Source organism: Prenolepis imparis, unplaced genomic scaffold (assembly GCF_030444845.1).
Source record: "Prenolepis imparis isolate NDT839.2.m4 unplaced genomic scaffold, iyPreImpa1.0 SCAF_7, whole genome shotgun sequence".
Taxonomy (NCBI): Eukaryota; Metazoa; Arthropoda; class Insecta; order Hymenoptera; family Formicidae; genus Prenolepis; species Prenolepis imparis.
In genome coordinates, this window is record NW_028141165.1 from 1752329 (window position 1) to 1774359 (window position 22031).

At 37.2% G+C, this 22031-nt stretch overlaps 1 protein-coding gene and 1 long non-coding RNA gene across 5 annotated transcripts in view; one reads left to right on the forward strand and one right to left on the reverse strand.

Moving 5' to 3' along the window:
• Positions 1 to 22031, reverse strand: part of LOC145938765 (uncharacterized) — a 197174-nt gene that overhangs the window by 6197 nt on the left and 168946 nt on the right. For all 4 annotated transcript variants that reach the window (XR_014425726.1, XM_083042515.1, XM_083042516.1 and 1 more), the window contains one exon: positions 8659 to 8718. Coding sequence is in view for 3 of the 4 variants with exons in the window: in XM_083042515.1 (XP_082898641.1) it covers positions 8659 to 8718 (60 nt within the window). In the remaining variant the exon portion in view is untranslated. The remainder of the gene's footprint in view (positions 1 to 8658; positions 8719 to 22031) is intronic.
• On the forward strand, positions 405 to 22027 carry LOC145938768 (uncharacterized). The gene is made up of 3 exons (XR_014425727.1): positions 405 to 665; positions 19457 to 20117; positions 21921 to 22027. It is a non-coding gene; the product is annotated as an uncharacterized LOC145938768 (long non-coding RNA).

Genomic DNA, 22031 nt, shown 5'->3' on the forward strand with positions numbered 1-22031 from the left:
ACAAAAAAGCATTCACCCCCGAGGGGATTCGAGGATTTACGATCGGTCTCTCATTTTGTTCGAGGTGTTAAATCCATTCACGCCGAACCGCATTTGTCGCATTTAACCCTTCTGTAAATGCATAATTTTTCACCTTTCCATCAATATATGGGTTCTCTGGCTGTCCGTTTATTGACAAGAGTAAATGGATACATCAGAGATTGCGGTCTGGTGTATACATTTTTTTAATTTGTTTTTTTTTTACGAATGAAGAGCTCGTTTATTTTTGTTGACCTAACGGACGCACTTATTATATATCGATCGCTGTGTTAATTTCACAATCCGTTAATGTGTTGAAAAAGAATACAAAAATAAAAAAACTTTAGCTCTGTCGCGGATATTTACTGTATGGACGTGCACGAGGTAGAAATCGCCGAAATTGGAAGCAGCGAGTGAGCGGATTCCATGACTCGATGATTCACCAATCGATCACGTTTGCGTTGCGGCGAAAAGCACGTCTACTTGAAAGTACTTTGCATCGCGGTTTCATTACCGTTGCTGGGACGAACACACGATGTCTTACACGACTGACGATCAATTCGCTGACGCGTCAACCATCGTGGACGAGAGTCGTGTCAAGGCATCACGTCGACTTTAGATATCATGACAAGCGCGGTATTGATCAGGTATTGATTTTGTATATTATTGTATTCTATCGACTATGTGCCCTCATATTTTTTCTTCACATCAGTAATTATTAATTTTATTAATCTTTAATAATTGATTTTAATTATTATTAAAATTATCACTATTAATATATAATTAAGCACGATAGCAGTGTAGACATATACAAAAAGAAAGAAGCAAAAATAAACACAAATGAGGTGTTAGCAATGGCACTGCTTTTAATCCTAAACCTGTATTAATTTAATTATGACAGTGGAATATGGCTTAATGAAAAATTTTGCAAATTAATATATATATATATATATATATATATATACACAAAAGAATAAATAATAGTATGATTGAAAATAACTGTGATGAAATAAAAATATAAGAGTAAGATACAGATTTTTTATATCATTGATATACAATATTATTTAAAGAAAGAAATAATAGAGAAGTAGCTGATGAAGGATTAAAAGAAAAAAGGAAGACTGGGGGGATAGAGTATGAAGCAACAAATTATTAACTGCAATATATAGGAGAAAAATTAATCTTTGAGATGTCGCACAACTACGTATTGGTATTTGTTGCGGGTTATTTACCGTTGGTATGAAATTAATCTGCGACAAAGCTCGTTTGATCGACATTCCTCAATATCCCTTCCCTCCTGAATCACCGAGGCTGCTCATTAACAGGGAGACAAAGGACCCAGCAGAAAGGGGGAGGGATCCATTTCCGTTTGCGATTCTATCGGACATCAAAGATCTCGAAAATGTGACGCGCGAATGAAAATCGATCCATCCTTCCACCTATCTCTCTCCCTCTTCCTCTTTCTCTCTCGGTCGTGAAAAGGCAAATGTATATACAGTTTACCTCTTCGAAATTAATCCATCTGATACTTAACTATGTACATATTGCAATTCCTCGTTTGTGTCGCAGAGAGTTGATAACCGGATAAAATTATTAATTGACAAAAGAGTTAAATTAGTTCGCCTTCGTAAAGAAAAACGAACAAATCGCAAGCCGATGTGTATTCTTAACTTTTACCGATTTCAAGTCACTCAAGAGATGTCAACTCCTTATTAAAGTGACAAAAAAAAATACGATTCTCATCGTGATTGGATAAATCGATGCCATTACGTATGCACCGTGAGATATTCTGTCGCCGGATAGAGAGAATTTCTTAGGAATCGATCTACAAGAAAACACTTATCGTAATGCATACCTAACAGTGAAGAATATGATAATAGCGATGGATTTGTATTGTAAATACAACCGATTTTTTTACGATTATTTCGAAGATTTGAACAGCGCCAGGAGGGAAAGAAAAACAATAGAGGGACTTTGTTTTATTCTCCATTGAAGCGGAGACTGCCTCGAGGTCTACTTTTATTGTTCAGTGTAACAGTAACGTCATACTTTGCGGTTTCTTTAGTGTTTGAAAATGAGTGCTTCATTGTCTCTGAAAGAGATGCGTTTTGTTATTCGATGTTTGCATTTAGAAGGAATAAAAAATGCTAATATTATAGAGTTGCTTAAGTCGCATCCGTGACGATTGTTCAGAAAGATCGATACCAACATTGAAATAGTTGAAAAAATGATTAAACAAAGATTAAAGAAAGTGTTTAATTTAATTAAAAATTAAACAAATTAAGAGTTGCAACCAATTTTTTCTTTTTTTTAAATATCGCGTTTAAATATCTCTCTCTCTTCTCTTTTTCTGTTCTTCATAAAATATCTTATAGCAACATAATATTATTGTTTCACATCTGAAAAAAATTTTTGTTTATAAATGAAAAAGCACTCTTTAATTCAAGTTTTGATTCTTCCATCAAAATAATCAAATTTCCCTGTAATCTTTACGTAAAAAAACCATACTAGCAACAACATCATCCTATAAGATTCCGAAGACTAAAATTGCTCGTGAAGTTCCAATCAACGAAATGTAAAAAGAAAAAATCCTAAATAGAGGCCAAGATATACGATCGTGCGCGTCCTCCTTGCGTAATTGCGGTCGTGATTCGCAGTTGCAGTCCGATTGCAGTTGTCGTGTGCCGTGTGCATCGCAAAAGGCACCACGTATTAACCCGATATCGCACACGGGACACGCGTGTTCTCACGTATTTCAACCGCGAACCGTATGTTAAACAGCCGAGAAGTAAGACGGATCATCTCGCCGGTCGCGTAACAATGGCCGACTCTTGCGATGATGAACCCTCGTATTAAGAGGACCTACGTCTATTGATGCTCGGGTCTTCTCCGTGGAATTTTATCTACGAGATTCCCGAGAGAAACCGATGCTTCCATATATTCGCCGCGTGAATATTAAAGGGTTTCTCAGTTATAATCCTCTCTCTTCGATATTATCCTTGCTGAATTCCTGCCTAGTTCATCAAAGAAAAAATACGCTCGTCGAGTTTCAATGCAATCACTCGAAACATCGTATGCCGATTACAGTTATGTACATGCGCTTGCGCGCGCGTGAATGTACGCACATACACATTTCTCGTAGTGATAGATAGACATTGAGATCGTATACGTAACTCGTTCGGCCTCTCTAGAGAACACGCAGGCCGGCTAACATGTCTTCGATTGGCCGTGACTTTGAGCGGCGCGATAGCGTGTCAAGGTAACGTCCGTGCATAGACCTAGACGTGCCGGCTGTTTGATCCGCGGATGTTAATTGCGCGGATTCGATCGACGTAGAGATCCGTTCGCTAATAAGATACCTAAGCCCAGCACTCTCTCGGATTCGAATATATATCTTGACGCGAAAGAATATAATCGAATAAAGGCAGCTCCGAAGAGCGACAAAGTTTAGCGATTAAGATGATGATTTTTTGAGTAATTGATTTAAGATATTTTAACAATAATTTCTATCCGAATAAAAGAAACATCGATGCCTTTATGCTAATTTTGAAAAAATGACAACTGCCTCGAAAAAAAGAAATTGTATTTGTCATGTTTGATAATATTTGTAAATTTTTTATTCGGCATTTTTTGTTTGTATGTTTGGTTTAGAGAGAAAATGTAGATGTATTGTTTCTACTGGGCGCGTATAGAAAATCAAAACGAAATTGAGCTATTTTTAACAGCTGTTCACCCTCGCTTCGCGACAATCCGGGAATCAATACGCAATTGCGGCAGCAAATTAGACAAACGTCATTATGGTGACGGTGTTAGATCGCTTTCTACATACGTGCACTCACGTGCTTCATATCGAAAGTTAATATAATTGAAGAGAAACACAACGATTGGTGATTCTTCATTGCGTTCGATTGATTTCGCAAACGCGACGGTCTTCGCAATGTTTGCTTTCGCTAACGCGCCTCGAAACTTGCTCCAAGCTTAGCGTTAAATCCGAGGTACTAAGAGATTTCCTTCGCCTGTCTTAAGCAAGGACCACGTACAACGTTATCTCGGGCTGAAAATCAGATAATCACAGTTTGACACGGAAATTTCCTCGAGTGCGCGACTCTCCATCTGAATAATCCGGAAGCTGAGACAGTGATTGACCCGCGATCGAGGTCATGAAGGGTCATGTTGAAAGAGAAAGAGAGAGAGGATGTGTGCGTGTGTATGTGTGTAACGTGTCAGCGCGGGCCAATGAACGGCCGAGGGATGGAAGGAAGGAAGGAAGATGGCTCTGCCGTGGAGGAGAGCCGGTGCGTGCGATCAATACCGATAGTGTACCTATAGGACGTAGAGTCGCAGACTCTCTTGGGTGTGTCCGATCTCCCGCGCGCAGTATCCCGCTGTTGTGTCGTTTTCTCTCTTTCTCTCTCTCTCTCTCTCTTTCTATTCTGCACCTGTCTCAGCCGATCGGTCGCTTTTCCTTGCCCATGATCGATTCCTTCGAAGGGACATCGAACCTCGGGGTTCATTAAACCCTCGATGGGTAAAGTCTCGTGCTTCACCCACTCGTCAAGTCACTCTCGCGTGGTCGTCAGCTGATGGAGCAGCGGAAAGATTCTCGGAATTCCGGTTTCATAAAATTATGAGACTTCAATATTGTAGGGTTGAAAAGGGGAAGATTGGAAAGGGAGGATGTAAAACGATACTCCATTTCGATTTAATCAAGAAGTGATTAGTTTTACATCTTGAACTGTATATGAATAAATTATAATCCCCTCTTTCCTCTGCCGCCAGTTCTAGCAAATTTATAAAAAGTGTATTATAAAGGACACTTATCGATTCTCCCCTTGTTCAGGGTATGAAGCGAAAACTTTAATAATGATTAAAACGGTTTGTATCAGCAACGATTATCGCTGCATTACTGTCACGTAACATATCTTCTTTTTTTAAATATTTTCTCGTTGATGATTTAGAGTTATATAAACGTGGAATAAATTAATTAGATCCAGCTTATAATACACTTTCCAAAAATTTTATAATTTTTAGTTTCTAAGTTCTTAATTTTTCTGAATATTTTAGGAGTAACTATTTCCTTTTTATTTTTCGGTATTTAAAAATATCTTTGCGTAATTTAGCGAAATTTTATCTAACATTATTTTCACGACAATGCTCGTCTAACCCTTGCTATCTAGTTGCACAGTTAGATATATGCAGGATGATTTTGCTATTATTGGACACGATCCAAGCCGGTCAAGCTATTAATATATTATCTTACTTGAAAATCCTAGCGTTCGTGCACCGTCCGAGCGTAACGGAATTATCAAAAAAATAAAATAAAATAAAATTTCTCAAGTTTTTAAAAAGTAAAATAGTTATCGAATTTTAACTTGAGACTTCACATTGAACGGTTTATAATTCGTGCGTATAAATAAATTTGGCCGTCGTGGTCAAGTTATCGCGACTTATCGATAAGATATGGTCAAGTCACAGGAAATACATTAATTCCCTTTATCGACGCTCAACTGAGAAGTATAAAGAATTGAGAGAGAAACGCTATTTTTATTTGATAAAAGGTACAGACAAAAAAAACGGATACATGCGTAATTGCGTATAAGCAACGTGCTTAAAGCGGGCAGCTTAACTCGAGCGGGTGATTAACTGGTGCGCGATCGATCGCGCGCTCCCAAGAATATGTCTCTCTCGCAGGATGCACGGACGTGTAACTCTGTGCACGCATTAAAAAGCAGGCCTTCCTGTTCGGTGTGAGCAACCCGTTTCCGAAAATAACCGATGAATATTAATAGACGCGTTAGATTCACTCGACGGAGGAGACGGAGGGGCGAGAGACCGCGATATTTTGGAACCCACGATATCCTATCTAGTCGTTCCGTGCCGCACTAAATTCGGTTACGAACGGAATATAAGAAAGTATACGATTATGTCGACCGATATAAAGAGAGGAAGAGAGGAGGGAGGGAGCTTCTTCTCTCTTCTTCATGTGTTCTATAATATAATTAAGATTGGATATAATTGCGAAACAATTTTTACGTTTTATGCATTTGTCTGTATCAGGGCAGCTATTATGTAACTTTTATGATTTCGATCGGAATATCACGTTTCCGATCGGCGAGTTTCCGATCACAATTTCGTTCGCATCTTTGTTATTATGAATCTCGTCGAAATCGGAATCGAGATTCCGCGCGTCATTTCATACGATCGAAAACGTTGACAGCCAAATTGAAAACAAAGGTTATTAAACAAAAATTCTTACTATTATTAAAGGTTTGTTATTACTATTATTAAACGTTATTACTCATTTTTATAAAAAATCTTCAAAGTTAAAATATAAAGTATCTAAAAAGTTATAGTGTGTGTTTGTGTTATTTTATATCACAATCAAGTGCTGTAGAAACATGACAGAAAATGTAAGAATTATAATAAAATATTACTTTCGTTAAATGAAGAGAAGTTGGGAGTGTTAGTTTTTTAAATTTCTATTAGACGATTACATTTAAATGCGATAACTATTCATTATTTCGCGAAACTCTTTTTTAAATTCTACAAAAGGACTTATCACGTTCTCCGTCATTTTCTTGAATATAATGAATCCTAAAATGCTCTATTGCAACTTCAATGATTATAATTTAAGATTAGAATAAAAAAGCTACTTCAGCATTAAAAAAGTTATTTCAGTTTATTTCCATTCAGAAATAAGCAAAAGTTAAACTATTAAAGATCAGTCTAGTCAGTTGCATGTTTTATTTAATAGCTTATTCAAATTTAAAGATTTTTCAATTCGCTGAATATCGACGTCAAAGTTCATTCAAACTGGCGATATCAATTTAACAATTGTCAAAATTAAAAAATTAAATTTTTGTCAATATAAATATCATGAGATTTTTCAAGCTACCGAACGCGTGAATTCGATGTCAAAATTGACAAATACGATTTGGTGAATCCAATATAATGCCATAGCTATTAATCATGCACAACCTTCTTGTATCAACGTTCGATCACTGTTATCATTTTATAACAAATTTTCTCAAAATATTGTGACACAGAGATTATTTAAATCAAAATCATAGCAAGTGTATAAAATTCTAAAATTTCGTATTATATCGTACTATAAAAATCATATTATAAAATCTATAAGAAATAATTCTTTTTTTATATCTTTTTTGTTGAACTGTTCTACACATGGTCTCTCTCTTTTTCTTTCTCGTGAAACGAAAATATGTGGAACGATGCTAAAGTCAGCTCGTCAGACGATGCTGTTTTAATAGTCGATCATCTCTCTCGACGCAACGTCGTCATCGGGGGACGATCGTTCACGAGACGAGTTCATTAGAACGATCGCGGTTGTCAAGTTCGCGACTCGACCACATTGTTTCTACGAGCGACGACCATGGGATTTCATATCCAGAGGGCACACACGCTCCCGGTTATTTTCGAATCAGGCTCCACCGTCGAAGAGAGATAGAGAAAGGAAGCCGACGAGTAAGCAGCCGAAATATTGCTCACACGAGGATCCACGACCGAAATAAAACAGAGAGAATTTATTTTCTCACGCGTGCGACGTCTCGCTGCCATTCTTTGACTTCTTAACAAATATCTGATGAACCGATTTGTTTCAGGGAAAAGAAGAAAGAATCTAAAATCTCGATTTCTTTCAGGAAACTATCCGGATAGTATTAACCCTTCTGTTAAGGCTCCTGGCTCCTTGCCGACCATGTCGAAATCGTGACGTCAGAGGCGAGAAAACACACGCTAAAATTTCTTAGATGCCATTTCGAAATAAAAAAATATTTCGATGAAACAGCACTTCAGATGGCTTTAGCACATTCTTAAAAAACCCCGAAAACTATCCTTTCCCCTTTATAATCAATCAACAGCTGTAAAATGTAATATTATGAAGCCCAGTCCGTCTGGTCTTTGCACATGCGCAGTCATTCCGCATGTCAAAGTCTGATATCTCGATCATTTTACAGATGTTGATTGATTATAAAGGGAAAAGGATAGTTTTCGGGGGTTTTTAAGAGTGTGCTAAAGCCATCTGAAGTGCTGTTTAATCGAAATATCTTTTCATTAAAAAATGGCATCTAAGAATTTTCAGCGTGTGCTTTCTCGCCTCAGACGTCACAATCCAATATGGCCGCGGTGAGCACCCAGGAGCCTTAATGAACGAGTACTTCAAAGCAACTTTCAATGTTAAAAATGTGTCGGAACTTTTCTCCGCTTCAAATAAAATACAAAGAGCCTGCCTATGAATTGGGAAACTTCCTAAAATATAACGGAAGAATGTTCGATGCCCAACAGCTGCTATAAAAAAATTGTCGCAATGCAATGTGTCGAAAACATATATTGATGAAAAGATAAAAAAATCATGCATTAACAAAAGGGTTAATATAATTCTTCGTGTCTTTTTTGTAAACACACAGAACACATTCTTATATAATCACAGGTTTCTCATATCTAGAGATTTATATATGTCGAAAAATGACACTTTGGACTAGGATTATAAAGCTTTCTGGCAGAAAAAATATAGATATAAAAACAACAATTTTAAATAGAGAACTCCTTACAAATTCCAACATTCCTTATACCTAAAATATTATTAAAGTTATACGCGCGATAAAAAATGATTGTTCAACTTACCGGCATAAGGACCAGAGGGTGAGCTATCCTTGTTGCCCTTCCCGTCTTTGCTGCCACTTCCTGCAACAACAAAGGATAATTCGAAATTACGATGAGGTAGAAACGTAAGATAACAACATAATAGAATATATATATATAGAGATTATATTTATATTTTAAAGATGCACGAATTCGTTCACCAAACATAGCTACAGGTTATTATTAAAAGTGGAATTTTACCAAATTCCCTTTTTATCTATAAAAATCTGTAAATAAACATATGAGAAGAGATAATTCAACTGATAAATATACGATTAAATGCATAAAAAAACAGGTTTAAGAATGCATGAAATGGATGAAAACACGACAATCGAGCAGATTGAAGGAAATTGTGCGGCATGCAAAGCCTCCCGCGCACAAAGTGAGGGCTACGTTCAATTACGAAAAACGCAGTAATCGAAGAGGCATAAGAGCGTAAATAGCGTCAATGCGTAATAGCGCATTGAAATGTATGCGTTCCCCAACGAGCGCATATCATCCCGATAGGTCGGTCAGATGACTCGGTCAGAGAAGATAAGGAGCAATAATGCATTAGGCCAATTATTCGGAATGGAACGGTTGCTTTATTCGCAGCAGGCGGTACCCCCATGCTGGCCTTCATCACGAAGCAGATTCCAGAACGTAATGGATAATGCACGGAAAAACAGAGAAAAAATAGCTACACATACATATATATAAATTATAAAATATAAAATGTTATATTATAGAATATATTTCGCATAGAAACTTTCTATATAAATATCTTTAATATACATTTATATATATTATAGATATTTAATTAACTTGCTTTTAAAATACGTGAATGTAACTATTATTTTTTTGCCATCTTATAAACGAGAAACATATATCGAATTTTTTGTTGCAATCTGACCATTAAGTATGTCTATCTCGTCGAACGAGAAGGAAAGCTCGCATTCTTCGTCTTAAATGCTTACAAAACAGACATTGATAGAAGGTCATATGAGGTGATATGAAAGATCGATTATTAAGAGAGCGAAAAGAATGACGCGCGATCGATCAATAAGTATATGATCGTTTTCCGCCGTAGTTGATGAATTGCGAAGGGTAAACTCGGTCAATCGGAAATGAAATCCACCAAGGCGAGAAAGAAGTTCCGTGTCATTCGTCTTAACTCGTTCGATCGATCCTTAGCGATCTTTCGAGAATAGTCCTAATTCCGTAAAGTCAGAACACTTTATAATATCTTCGTGACTTGATACTATTAAAGAATATTTAGGAATACTTTTGTATTTTTTTTTTTTTCAATCTAATAAGTCGTCTAATTATAGAAGAGTGAATCCATTATTGTTCTACAATTATTTATAATTTTTAATCGGTGAATCTGTAATTAAACATTGTAAAGAAATCTTAATGTTTACGCTTTCTTTCACTGCTTTTCTCCAATTCGGACCTATTTGCTTTTTAACGAGTACGCTTTCTCGTTCCATTGTTTTTTATATAGTAATTAGCATTTATTTGGTTGAAAATATTTCAATCCGGAGAGGGGAGGGCATAGAATATATTTTGTGGGTGCAAGTAGAACACGTTTTTCTTTGTGCGAGTTTTTCGACTCGTATTAGGTGAGACCAAGAAGACAGTCTATAGAATACAAATAAAATATAAAAGAATGACGAAAGAGCGACGATGATGACACCACGATGACAGGAGGGAGAAGGAAGAGGAGCAAGGTGTCAGAAAAAGAGGGACGATCCATACCTGGAGAATAGGGACACGACTAGTAAACTGGTCGTGGAACGCGATTGCCATTCGGAGTATATCGGTTGGGTTGTATACGTCCTTAAAGAGTCCTAAACCTACACGAAAGCCTGTGACCTTTTCAGTCCCTACCGATCTGCTCCGACATTTTTCGTAACGTTGCTGACTCGAATTCACCGAGTTCATTGACCTGATATTTCTTGGTAATAATGCTTTATTTGCGTGTATTTTATTTATCCGTTGATTTGAGTCAAGTAATCAAATTCCTGAAGAATGCCTATGCCATACAGTATAGAAAAACAAAGTCAGATTAGGTAAAGATATTTTTTTATATCTCAAATAAAAATATCAGAAAGAGTAGCGCAGATTGATATAAAAAAAGTAAAAAATGATTCATACGATATAGATATATAAAATATTTCACATGTCATGTGTCTAAATATTGATAATATATTAAGTCGATTTTTATTCCAATAAACATTCGCAATTCGTAGTACATTTCTTTGGCAAAGAACGACTCGTGTCTTCAGGAAAAAATTGCGCGTGTGCGAATTCCTGTAATGGTTTCAACGAAATGTTACTTTATATATACGAGTCAAATGATTAATTTACGTGAAGCGTTCCAAGAGAGATTGGACTTGCCAAAATGTAATTTTATCGCCATATTTAGGATACAAAGCGATCGGAATCCCGAGAGTTCTTCGCGCCAAGTCTTCGCCGAGAGAAGAGATTAGAAACGCGAGACGCGCGTAGATCCGTCAAGGTCGCGATGAAGGTCGATCCGCGAGTGTCGCCGAGATACACAATTGTCTTTGTGACGTGACGAGAGAAGATCCCGATTAGCTCAAATTCAATTATTACGAACTTCGCGACAACCTTTTTTCAGGATGCGCAATTTCTTCTCCTCTTTCCTCCCCCGTCCCTTTTATTAATCACTCATATATACGAGAGATATAACTTAAAACTGTACAATTTTTTAAATTAAATTAGTTTTTTTTAAATTAAATTTGATTAAATTTTTTAATTAAATATAGAAGAATTAAAAAACAAGTTTTCTGTGCCTGGCTCTATTAGCTCGTTTTTTATCTGAATTTGTATTTATACAATATCAGAGCTTTTTCGTTTTATTATACATTTTTTTTCTACTTAATTTCTACTACATATTTTACACTACACATTAATGTTTCTCCCTCACTCTCTCTGTCTCTCGCGAATTTGCGAGCTTGCAAACTTTCGGGCCGACAGACTGTTTTCTTTTTCTGCATTATGCACGCTACCGGACATGTGATTGGCCAGACGTGACGGGATAGTTGGCCGGCAACTTGTTGGAGGTACGGCATCAGCTGCAATTTCGCAAGGCTACCTCGTCGGGGGTTGGAGATAGTGAGAGTGGTCGAGGACAATGACGCGCGTGCCCCGCAACGTTGGTTGTTCGGGTGGAGGGGGAGGAAGGGTAGAAGAGGGAGGGATGGTAATGGTGGCGGTGATGGTGGTTGTGTTCACCCTCTGAATAAATCAATAAGTCCCCGGCTCAGCCTTCATGCACGCTCTTCAACAAAGCGCAATCATCGGAATATTAGCAACCGTTCTTGCGATGAAAAATTATAATATATTTCTATGTCTTTAATTGACACAATGTGTTCAATGGCAAAATAAAATAGGATCGCAAAATAAAAAAAAGCGCATACTTTACTACTTGTAGGCGAGAGAAAATACGATAGTTTTTTGAACATCGCGTCAAAATAAATAATTATGTCAAAATTTATCTTTAATCTTGGTATTTGCGTCATGCAATTCCTTTGGGAAGGAGGAGAGGGAGGGAGAGAAGAAGGGAGAGGAATTTGAGGAAGGTAAAGCTCACAAAGGAGCTCTCCCACTTTCCGAAAGTTCGTCGAGGGATATCGAAGGATTAAGGCCTTCGAGGATAAGCGAGGGTCCGTTTCCGCAACATGTTGGGCCCAGCTGGCGTTCAGAGAATTCCAGTGACTTGCTCTCTTTCTCTCCCTCTCCATCCAAACAGAATTTAATACACGACGACAATCAAATAGGATCCGCGGGGCTGCCGTGTCAAACGATGCATTTGATGTAACCTTTTCAAGTGCATAGGTACGCGGCGGTGCATATCGATTCCGCCGTGTGCGCCTTCGAGGAGCACGTTCTTATGAATAAAACAGCGCCGCAAAGTCGTAATTTCCGGGAACTTGCGGAAGGAAACGCGCAGACCGTACATTTCGGGCCTGCTGATAAAGATTGCAGGAAAGACGTGACGTTTACGATGGCGAGGATACGTCCGGGAACCGGAGACTCCGGGACAAAGTTGATCCTTCCCGCGTAATCGTTCTTGATTAAATCTTCTCCGGGAGTGGAGCTCTACGCGAAGGAATTTATTATCGTCGAACAAAATTAATCTTCGCGAGCGAGAAATATTAGAGGTAGACATCGACGTTAAAAATAACATTTACGAAATATATAATTATTAATATTTTTTTTTAGAGTTATATAATATTTGGATGAAATGCAGCTATGTTTTCTACAAAATCGGAGCTTCAGCGAATCTAAAAATTCTCAATAAAATTCTGGAGAAACCACTGACATATATTTTTTTTCCACTTACTCTCTTACACCACGAGCTTGTAATGGCTAACTGTACCTCGCACGGTGCGCACCGGGTGACGCACGTGTTACGTCTCTTATACGGGAAAAGCGTGCACGTTGCGGAAAATGCACGATGGCGACTCCACGATATCACGGTCGAGCTGCCGCGCGGCAGCTGTCGCGCGCGCGACGCGTGGGATGCCCTTAAAATTTATTCTATTTATAGGACGTACCGTACGAGCGAGCGGACTCTTGGAAGTCCAAGTCCCCTTCGCGACACTCGCAGTTGGAAGATACTCATAAACCGAATATGCTGAATTGCACCATTTTTTTTTTACTCTCGAGGAAATCGAAATTTAATCAAATGCGCGGTTTAAGAGATACTTAGAGGTTTAATAATTCAAAGTCTGTCCTTCGATACGGATGTCGAAAAAAAAAACGGAATATTTGTGTACCTATGATTTTTAAAAATTGATTCAAAATTTTTTAAAGGTACAAATAAAGTAAAGAAAATCTCTCTTGAAAAAAAAGTTTAAACTATATATTTAATTTGAAGCCTAATCATCTAATCGTGAGATATACCGTATTCTCTAATTAACACGTATAAAGCTCATTTTCACATGCAAAAGGGATTACAATAGAACTTCCGTTCTCTGTGAAATCACGTATCCTGCCAAACTAGCTTACATACCAAACTAATCTACTCTCGAGACTAATTGGGACTTCCCAATTGGTTACGAATTTATCGATAAACTTTTTCTCGCTCTATGTTCGTTTTTTTTTCACTGCGTTTTAACGTCGAAAAGTTTAAAACACAATACTTGAACGTATTTAGTTTCTCTAGTCGAAACCAAAGTGTTGTGTCTTATTACTGTTCTTATCGCTTCTAACTTAATAATACTAGATAATTGTAGGAATTTGTACAGGGTGATTGTTACAATTGTTAGCCGGACTTCTCGGCTAATGGAAAAAAAAACGCGTGGCAAAACTTTCCTCTGCTTCTTAAAGTTTCACTTACTATTAACGGTAAGTGCGCGTAATGAATGACGTTATAAATAATGCAACGCGATGTCCGCTCGCGAGAGTGATCTTGCCGGGCTGAAATTTCCAAGCGTGTAATTATACAGCAGCGCGATACACCGCTTTCCAGTCGAAAGTGAAGCGAGCACTTAGATAAAGTCGGGCGTGGACGAGGCATAAGATCCGTCCGGCAATTAGATCGCGCGCTTTAATAATCGTTAATTATTCGCAACGACCTGTTCTCCGGTATCATTAAACAGAGTGCCTACTCTCTTGAAAATACAGAAAATCTGGAGTTTTCAGAAACTTTTTCGAAAAATTAGAAAATTTTCATGAATTTTTTCATTGGAGATTTCGGGATATTAAAAAAATTATCCCTGGTAACTTTATTCTTAATATTGCAAGCGATAAGCAAGTTAGCAATAAATAGTGATATGTATGACTTTTGTTTTGCTCGTTTGTGTTTAGGTAATGCTCTGATATTTCTCTTATTATATATTGTGAAAATTTTACGACCAATAAATTGAGATATTATATATTATTATACAAAAATGGAAATGGAATGTTAAACAAGTGAAAACAGCTTATTATATGAAAACCATTTGTTTCTTTTGATTTTTGAAATCTAATATTTAAAACTTAAGTAGCTCTTAATTTTTTTCCTTCTTAATCATATATATGAATAAAAAAACATTAGAAAGCGTATATAATAAAGAAATTAATCTTAGAAAGTTGCAGCTAAAAATTCTCTAATTTTACCTAAAATTTTGAATAAAAATATCTAAAAGATCAAGAAATTATCCGCAAATTTGTTTACAAGAATGAAATAGATACTGTTAAAACACAATCTATAAGCAAAAAAGATATAGACGCTAGAAAGAAATGTATATACCTTTCAAGATATATGTATGTTTTCTTTTCCATGTGTAATATTACATTATTCTGAATTTTTTTCTACGTTTCAGTTTTTTCCAAGTGACTGACTTACTTTCAGAGAATATCGCGCCGACGTAAGATTTTTGATTGACGCGAGGTGCACGAGTTCGTGCATAGCTAGAGTCAAGATCTGACACCGGTGTCCTTATCTTTCGCGAACGAAGCAGAAACGAAGTGCCTCTGCATCTTCTTCGAAAACAGGCGTCTCGAGATGAATGAAAGAGAGAATTCTATATGAAAGAGAGCTAGTCGTCGAAACGCGAAGGAATGCAAGCGTATAAAAAAAAAGAATTTTAAAAAATGGAAAAGAGCGTGCACTGTACAAAATTACGATGATTAATTCGCGTATTGATAAAACTATTGCAAAACTATTGGACCAATCGATCAATCAATCGACGATACATTCTTCCTATTCGACATTCGCTGTTCGTAATCAGCAGAGAATCTTTGCAACCGAGTTATAATCGATGAGGAAAATCAGCTGACTTCTGTCAATGAACGGATAATCGAGTATCCAAAGCAACTTTAAATGTTAAAAATGTGTCGAAACTTTTCTTCCACTCGAAATAATATACAAAGGGCCTTTGTATTCGGAAACTTATTAAAATATCTATAAAGAAATTGTTGCAATATATCGGAAACACAATAGGTAACCGGGTACCTATACATTGATGAAAGGGTGAAAAATTACACATTGACAGAAGGATTAACGGTACGTTACTGGATCGCCAGCGGTCCCTGGTTACTGGATCGAGTATGCCTCCTTTAATAGGCTCTCGAATCCACCTGCGACCGTGAAAACCGAGAGCTCATCGTTCGCATGACTAACGGCACGTGCAACGATCGCCATGTCTCACGCGAGGTGAGGTGCGGAATTAATGGAACCTAGACGCATTTAGCCTTCAAACGGAAACGAAAACGACCTTGCCTCGTCTTTCCGAGGGATCCGATTATTGCGTTATGTCCAACGAAATTTTCGTCGCCACGCTATAGGCGATAACATCGTCCACGGGAGATGAGAGATTCGTTCTGGCTTTTGAAAATGTTCTCTTTCGCGGAAATCTGTCTTTCGGTTTCTTCCAATTCGTGAATTTTTTTTGCATATCGATTTTATATTCTTTAATTTTTTTAATTGTATATAATCTATAATTTTTAATAATTAAATTTATAAATATTTTTTTTTCTTTAATATATGTAGATTATTTTATTTTTATTTTATTTAATGTAGAACAAAAATTATAATTCTATATTAAATAAAATAAAAATTAAGTAATGAACAAAATAATAGAACAAAATAAAAAGTGTAGGAGAAAAATTATAATTTATAATTTTGTTCTAGTACAATTTCTGTTGCAAAAAGTATATATTATAATCGTTTAACTTGATTCCCGATCGCGGTTATTAATTACAGACATGCTTATTAATTTTTTTGAATACTGGCCGTGTCGAATCGACGATGACGAGGTTCTAATTTATAAACTCGATGTAATCTCGGCGATAAAATCGGCATGTCGAGGCATTTTATTTCGTAAATTGCACAAATTAAAGGCTCACGACATTTAACGCGATTTGTCAAAAATGTTATCGGTGATCTTAATTCGCGAGGCTGGTTGCGCCAAGAGTAACGTCATGCTCAGGTAAACAATGATTTCGCTCTTAAACAGCAATCACGCTTCGCACATTTTTCCGCTCTAGTCACACGCGCAAGAAAAAAAGAATACATGCTGTAAATCACATCATGTGCTCTATTTCAATCTCGACCAGGTTTACGAGAGAATAATTTCTCGAAAGATTGATACCGAGATTTAAATTATCTACGACGTTCGCCTACGATCATTAAATCAATCGAGGGACGATCGTCCATGACAATCCACGTCTCTAATTGTAAATGCGAGAGATGTAATGATGTGATTAAAAAGATATCTATGAATAAAAAAATTGTAATTCTGTCAAACCACTCCATTTAACCCTTCTGTCAATGAACGAGTAACTTTAGCCCCGAAGCAACTTTAAATGTTAAAAATGTGTCAGAACTTTTCTTTGAAAGGGCCTTTGTATTCGAAACTTTCTACAATATAAAGGGAAAGAATGTTCAGAATGTCAGCTGCTATAAAAAAATTGTCGCAGTGCAATGTATCGAAAACACGCAGTTGAGATATCCACCTGGGTACCTCATACATTGATGAAAAATCATGCATTGACAGAGGGGTTGAATTAAAGGGAAAAAGAGAGAAAGAGAGATTAATTGAAACACTCCCCCCAAAGTTCGCCCCAAAATTTGTAAAAATTCCAATTTTGCCCTTCGATTGCGAGGATTCCGTTAGAAAGACATCTTTTCCGACGTCATCGTCGTCGTCGTCGAGGTCGGTGAATGCTCGACCGTGATGTCGGCAGAGGTGGCATTCGCTCGCGATGTTGGTAGACGGGCCAGCAGACGGGAGTAACGATTGCCACCCACCACTACCTAGTGGTAGGCTACCCCTCCTTGACGAGAGGGATGCTCGCACCCTCTCGGCCGCTTGCACCCCCGCCAACATCCACCAACATCCACCACTTACTAACCGGTCGGAAAACATCCCCCTCTCGGATGGTCATTCCCCGCAACTGCTACGAAGATGCTTGTGACGTTTCATAAAAAAAATGAACCGCGTGACCGGAATCTGCGGGCTTCCTCATCGGAGGATCACGTACCCCTGAGAGAGTACATCGATAGCGAGGGAGATTCGAGCGCGATAACATAATCGATTGAAGATGCGCGAATTTTTCTTCGAAAATTTAGCTTGCAACGAAAATAGATTATGACTCTAGGAAATTTCAATATCATTTCAACAGCTATTCTTGCAAGGTTTAAAAAAAAAAGCGACGATTTTTTCGATCCCGATTTTTGCGAAAATTATGATTCTTCTTCACACGATCGAGTTAAAAATAAAATTTAAATTGCGCAATCTTTTGTAAATATTATATATGGAAATAAGGACATAAAGTGTGTGCGATTTTCTTTGTAAAAGAAAAAGAAATGCAATTTTCGAGGATTTTAAAGTTAGATGCATCGAGCGCGAAAATTCGAGGAACGAAAGGGTTGCAGTGTCGTTTTTAATCGCAATTCGTAATGCTTAGTCCTCGCGATCGATAGTCAGTCCATGTGTCATCTCGACTTAAATCAAATCTCCGTGTCCTTGACTGACGCGAGAATTCGCGCGATATTATTCATCGCCAGACGAATCTACACACTCAAATTACGCATTCAACACGCACACATACGCACATGTCTATCGAAACTTATCGGCCACGGTCAAACTATCCTGTCCTCGTTGAAGTCTGTCTTTGAGCTTTAAATATCTTACAGAGAAAATCTAAACGTTCTTTCGAAAGGATCAATAAATTAGCGAAGTGAATCAGAAATTTAATTCTTGAACGTGATCTGTGAAATTCTTCGCTCCTTTTGATCTTTGCGAAAGATCGAGATGAACAATTCGAAATTAAAATTTTCCTTCTTAGACAACCGATATCAATTTATACTTTATACGATTCCTGTGATATAGCGAGAATGTAACGCTTTTATTTACCGTGAGACAGGTTGCTTTATCACATGCTTTATCACGATTACCGTTATCGATTATGTCTTATCCAGGTATCCCGGAGTGCGTATACTTAAGCAGTGAAAGTCGTAACTGTTGGATTTATTCGACTCGTTTGCTCATCGCTTTCAAAAGAAACTTCGATGTCTAAAGGTACTTATTGAGCAAATATTTTCAAGGAGTCCGCGCAAACGCACAAAGCGAGGAAGCTTAAGTCGAGAACAACTCTACATCGCCGAAAAAAAGACTGCACGATACAATGTTCGCGAATGCATTAAATCGCCGTGTTATCGCCGGTTATTTATAGAGCGCGATGTCGATACGCGAGGGAAAGAAATCCAAGAATTCCGCGTCTGAAATAAAGGTCGTTTAAATATTCATTTACAAATTGACCGAAAACTTTCATCTTGTCTCGTCCTTAAAATTCGCGCAGATCCTATTTTCTTTTTAATTAATTATAATTCAGAGCGCATTCACGAGTAAGACTAGATGTCGATTACTCTGTCCCGAGGTATGTGTTTCTCCAAATTAAAAAATTAAAATTGTTTTATTCTCCCTTCCTCTTTCTCTCCCTCTTTCGCTTAATTCCGTACACGTGTGCTTTTCCGCAAGTTCGACTTGCGCGCGAATCCGAAAATTTGACAAGATGTATAGAGTCGCGTGCGCAGGTCGAAACGCAGAAATATTTGCGGATGAACCTACCATCGGACGAATCAATAACGGGAACCCTCGGGTGCGAAGGAGGCACCTCGGCAGCGGACCCGCGCGCGGGGATGTCCCACGCACAATGCTCTGCCCCTCCCCTCCCCTCCCCCTAATTTCTCTGCGCCGCGAAAGGAAATCCAGTTTCGTCGGTGGGCGCAGGTAGCCGCGGAACCCCCCAAGATTTCTGACGTTTGTTTTTCTTATTACAGATACGCGGACCTATATCGGTGATCCATCGCCGAAACGAGGATGATCAGACCACCGAGTCATGCATTTTTTAGGCGGGAAATGGACGAAGAAAACCACAAGCAATAACGGGATATCAAATCCCCCCCGCCCCCTCCCCGCTTTGAAACATCCGCATTCAAATATAGAAAATAATTGTATATATACAATATGTATATCTAAAATATTGATTAATCTCCTAGGAGTTTGAAAAATCTGACTTACAGTTAAGAAGGAGTCTTCTATACGCGTGGTTGAAGAAAAAAATATTGAGCAAGAAGTGCCGGTTCGTCAGTTACGTCACTGATCGAGGATAAGACGGACGCGGGACGACTGGCAACGTGTAACATGGCCGAGGCCTTGTCTCACTCTCTCTCTCTTTTTCTCTCTCTCTGTCTTCCCCCTTCCTATAGCCATGTCGTTCCAACCGCGCGGACGAGCTTTCAAGGTCGGTCACATTCAACTGGAAAATGGCTCGACGAGACGCCGCCAGACGGCACCACACTACGGCGCTCGCGGAACACGTGGTGCAACGAAAGTCGCGCGAGTGTCGGGGAGAGGGAAGCAAGGATGTCACTTGTTGCGATGGATATTCCCTAAAAGGTCTGGGGACAAGGTGTGTTCGGTTTTTACGAGATGCACGAGGTACGTTCTACGAAATCGATTTTCAATTTCTCTTACCGTTTTTGTTCGCAATTAATCATATCTAGATGTCTGAATAATCATATCGAGAATGATTGACGTTGAAAAAAAATTCGTCCTGAGATTTTCAACTAAGATTACATTATCTTATGTTGATAAAATTGATACTTTGAGCAAGATTTAGTAGATTATAAAGTTATCAGTGGTCGGTAACTATTTTCTGTATACGATTTAAAATTTCTTTACATGTATAAATTTGAATATTTGGGAACATTCTATAAATACAATCCACATTATCAGATTATGCATATATTCAACATTCAATGTGACAGTAAAAAATTCCACACATAGCATTCTGCGTTCCCCATTCCCCAATTCAACTATATATTAGACATGCAGTGCGTTTATTGCTACGTTACAAGAAATCTCAAATTGATTAATATATTGTATCGTTTCTAGTAAATTAAAAATATCATAAAGATTGTATGTGTGGAAAGAGTTGCTGTAGAAACATTACATGCGACAGATAATGAAATGTATATGAAAGAGATGTAGAAAAGTTATATATATTTAAAAATATCAAAAGACGAAGAACTACGCATACTTGGGTCAACAAAAATTTTTAAATTATTTGATTATTGTGTGATAAACATATTTCAATCAAGACTAGATAGTGAAATGTGATAAAATTTTATCTCAAACGATGCAAGATCATTACGATCAGTGTTATATGTAGGAAATATATTGAGATAGCAAATATTTAGGTCATCGACATAACTACTTTCCTATGACTTTACTCTAGTAAGAAACTTAGAAGCGAACATTCCAAAGTGTCGAAGAGATAGCATTAAATTGGTGGCACTCAATGCCACGAAAGGTCACACAAGATACAAGTCAGAGAACTCTTTCACAGGTTATTTATCAAATATTACGAGCTTTCAAATAGTCACATCTGTGGAAAACACGACGTATGTGTGATTTGTTAGAGCGATAATGACAATAACATAAAAGTATTGACTGAGTGTGCAATGATATTTATTTCTTCAGTTTTACTTTCTTTCTTGACTTTCTTTAATTGAACATTTATACATCTATATAGTATATATATCATTGAGTTCCATCATTTTGTGTTATTAAACATTTCAAATATTTTATATTTACTTTTATTAATTGTCTCGCATTGAAATGTATAAATACTGATTTAAAATTATAAAATACACTATCACACTTATTCTTAATTTTAATTAATATATGAAAATTATATTATATTTAAAAAATTTTGGAATTGTCTCTTTACAAGTTTGATATTCTTTAAATAAAATTCCAAAGTATACATGGATATATATGTATGTATATAACAAAAAGTTATAATTTATAGAAGTAATTTGTAATCTATACAAATAATTTACTGTAATGAGTAATATTCAAAAAAAGTATGTTTCTCTCCATAAATTATTACAAAAAAAAATAAGTACATAATCTTATCATATATATTAATAGAATTGTCACTTATCGCTCACAAAATCCTTCTTTCACAGCGACACCTGAAATCATGTCCATATTTGCATCCCAAGCAACATTCCACGATTCCCCGACAGTACTATAAATACGAATACCAAGAAATAATTTTATATAGAAATTCTCAACTATAAAAATCTCATGATATCCATTTTTTCTCTCCACACGCTCTATTAAAAGTGCGTTTGAGCATTGGATTCGTGATAGCCGAAAAAAAGAAAAAAAAATGAAGAAAAGAACCGTGAAATCATCTTGGTGCAAATGACTGAGGATCCAATGATTTTTCAGGCGGTCACTGTCAGGCGACGACGTCGTGCTCTCCACGTCTGTGCAACGCGCTCACGTTCAAGGCGTGGTGCGCGTTCACTCTTTTTCTAATTGCGCAAATCTCCGGCGCTT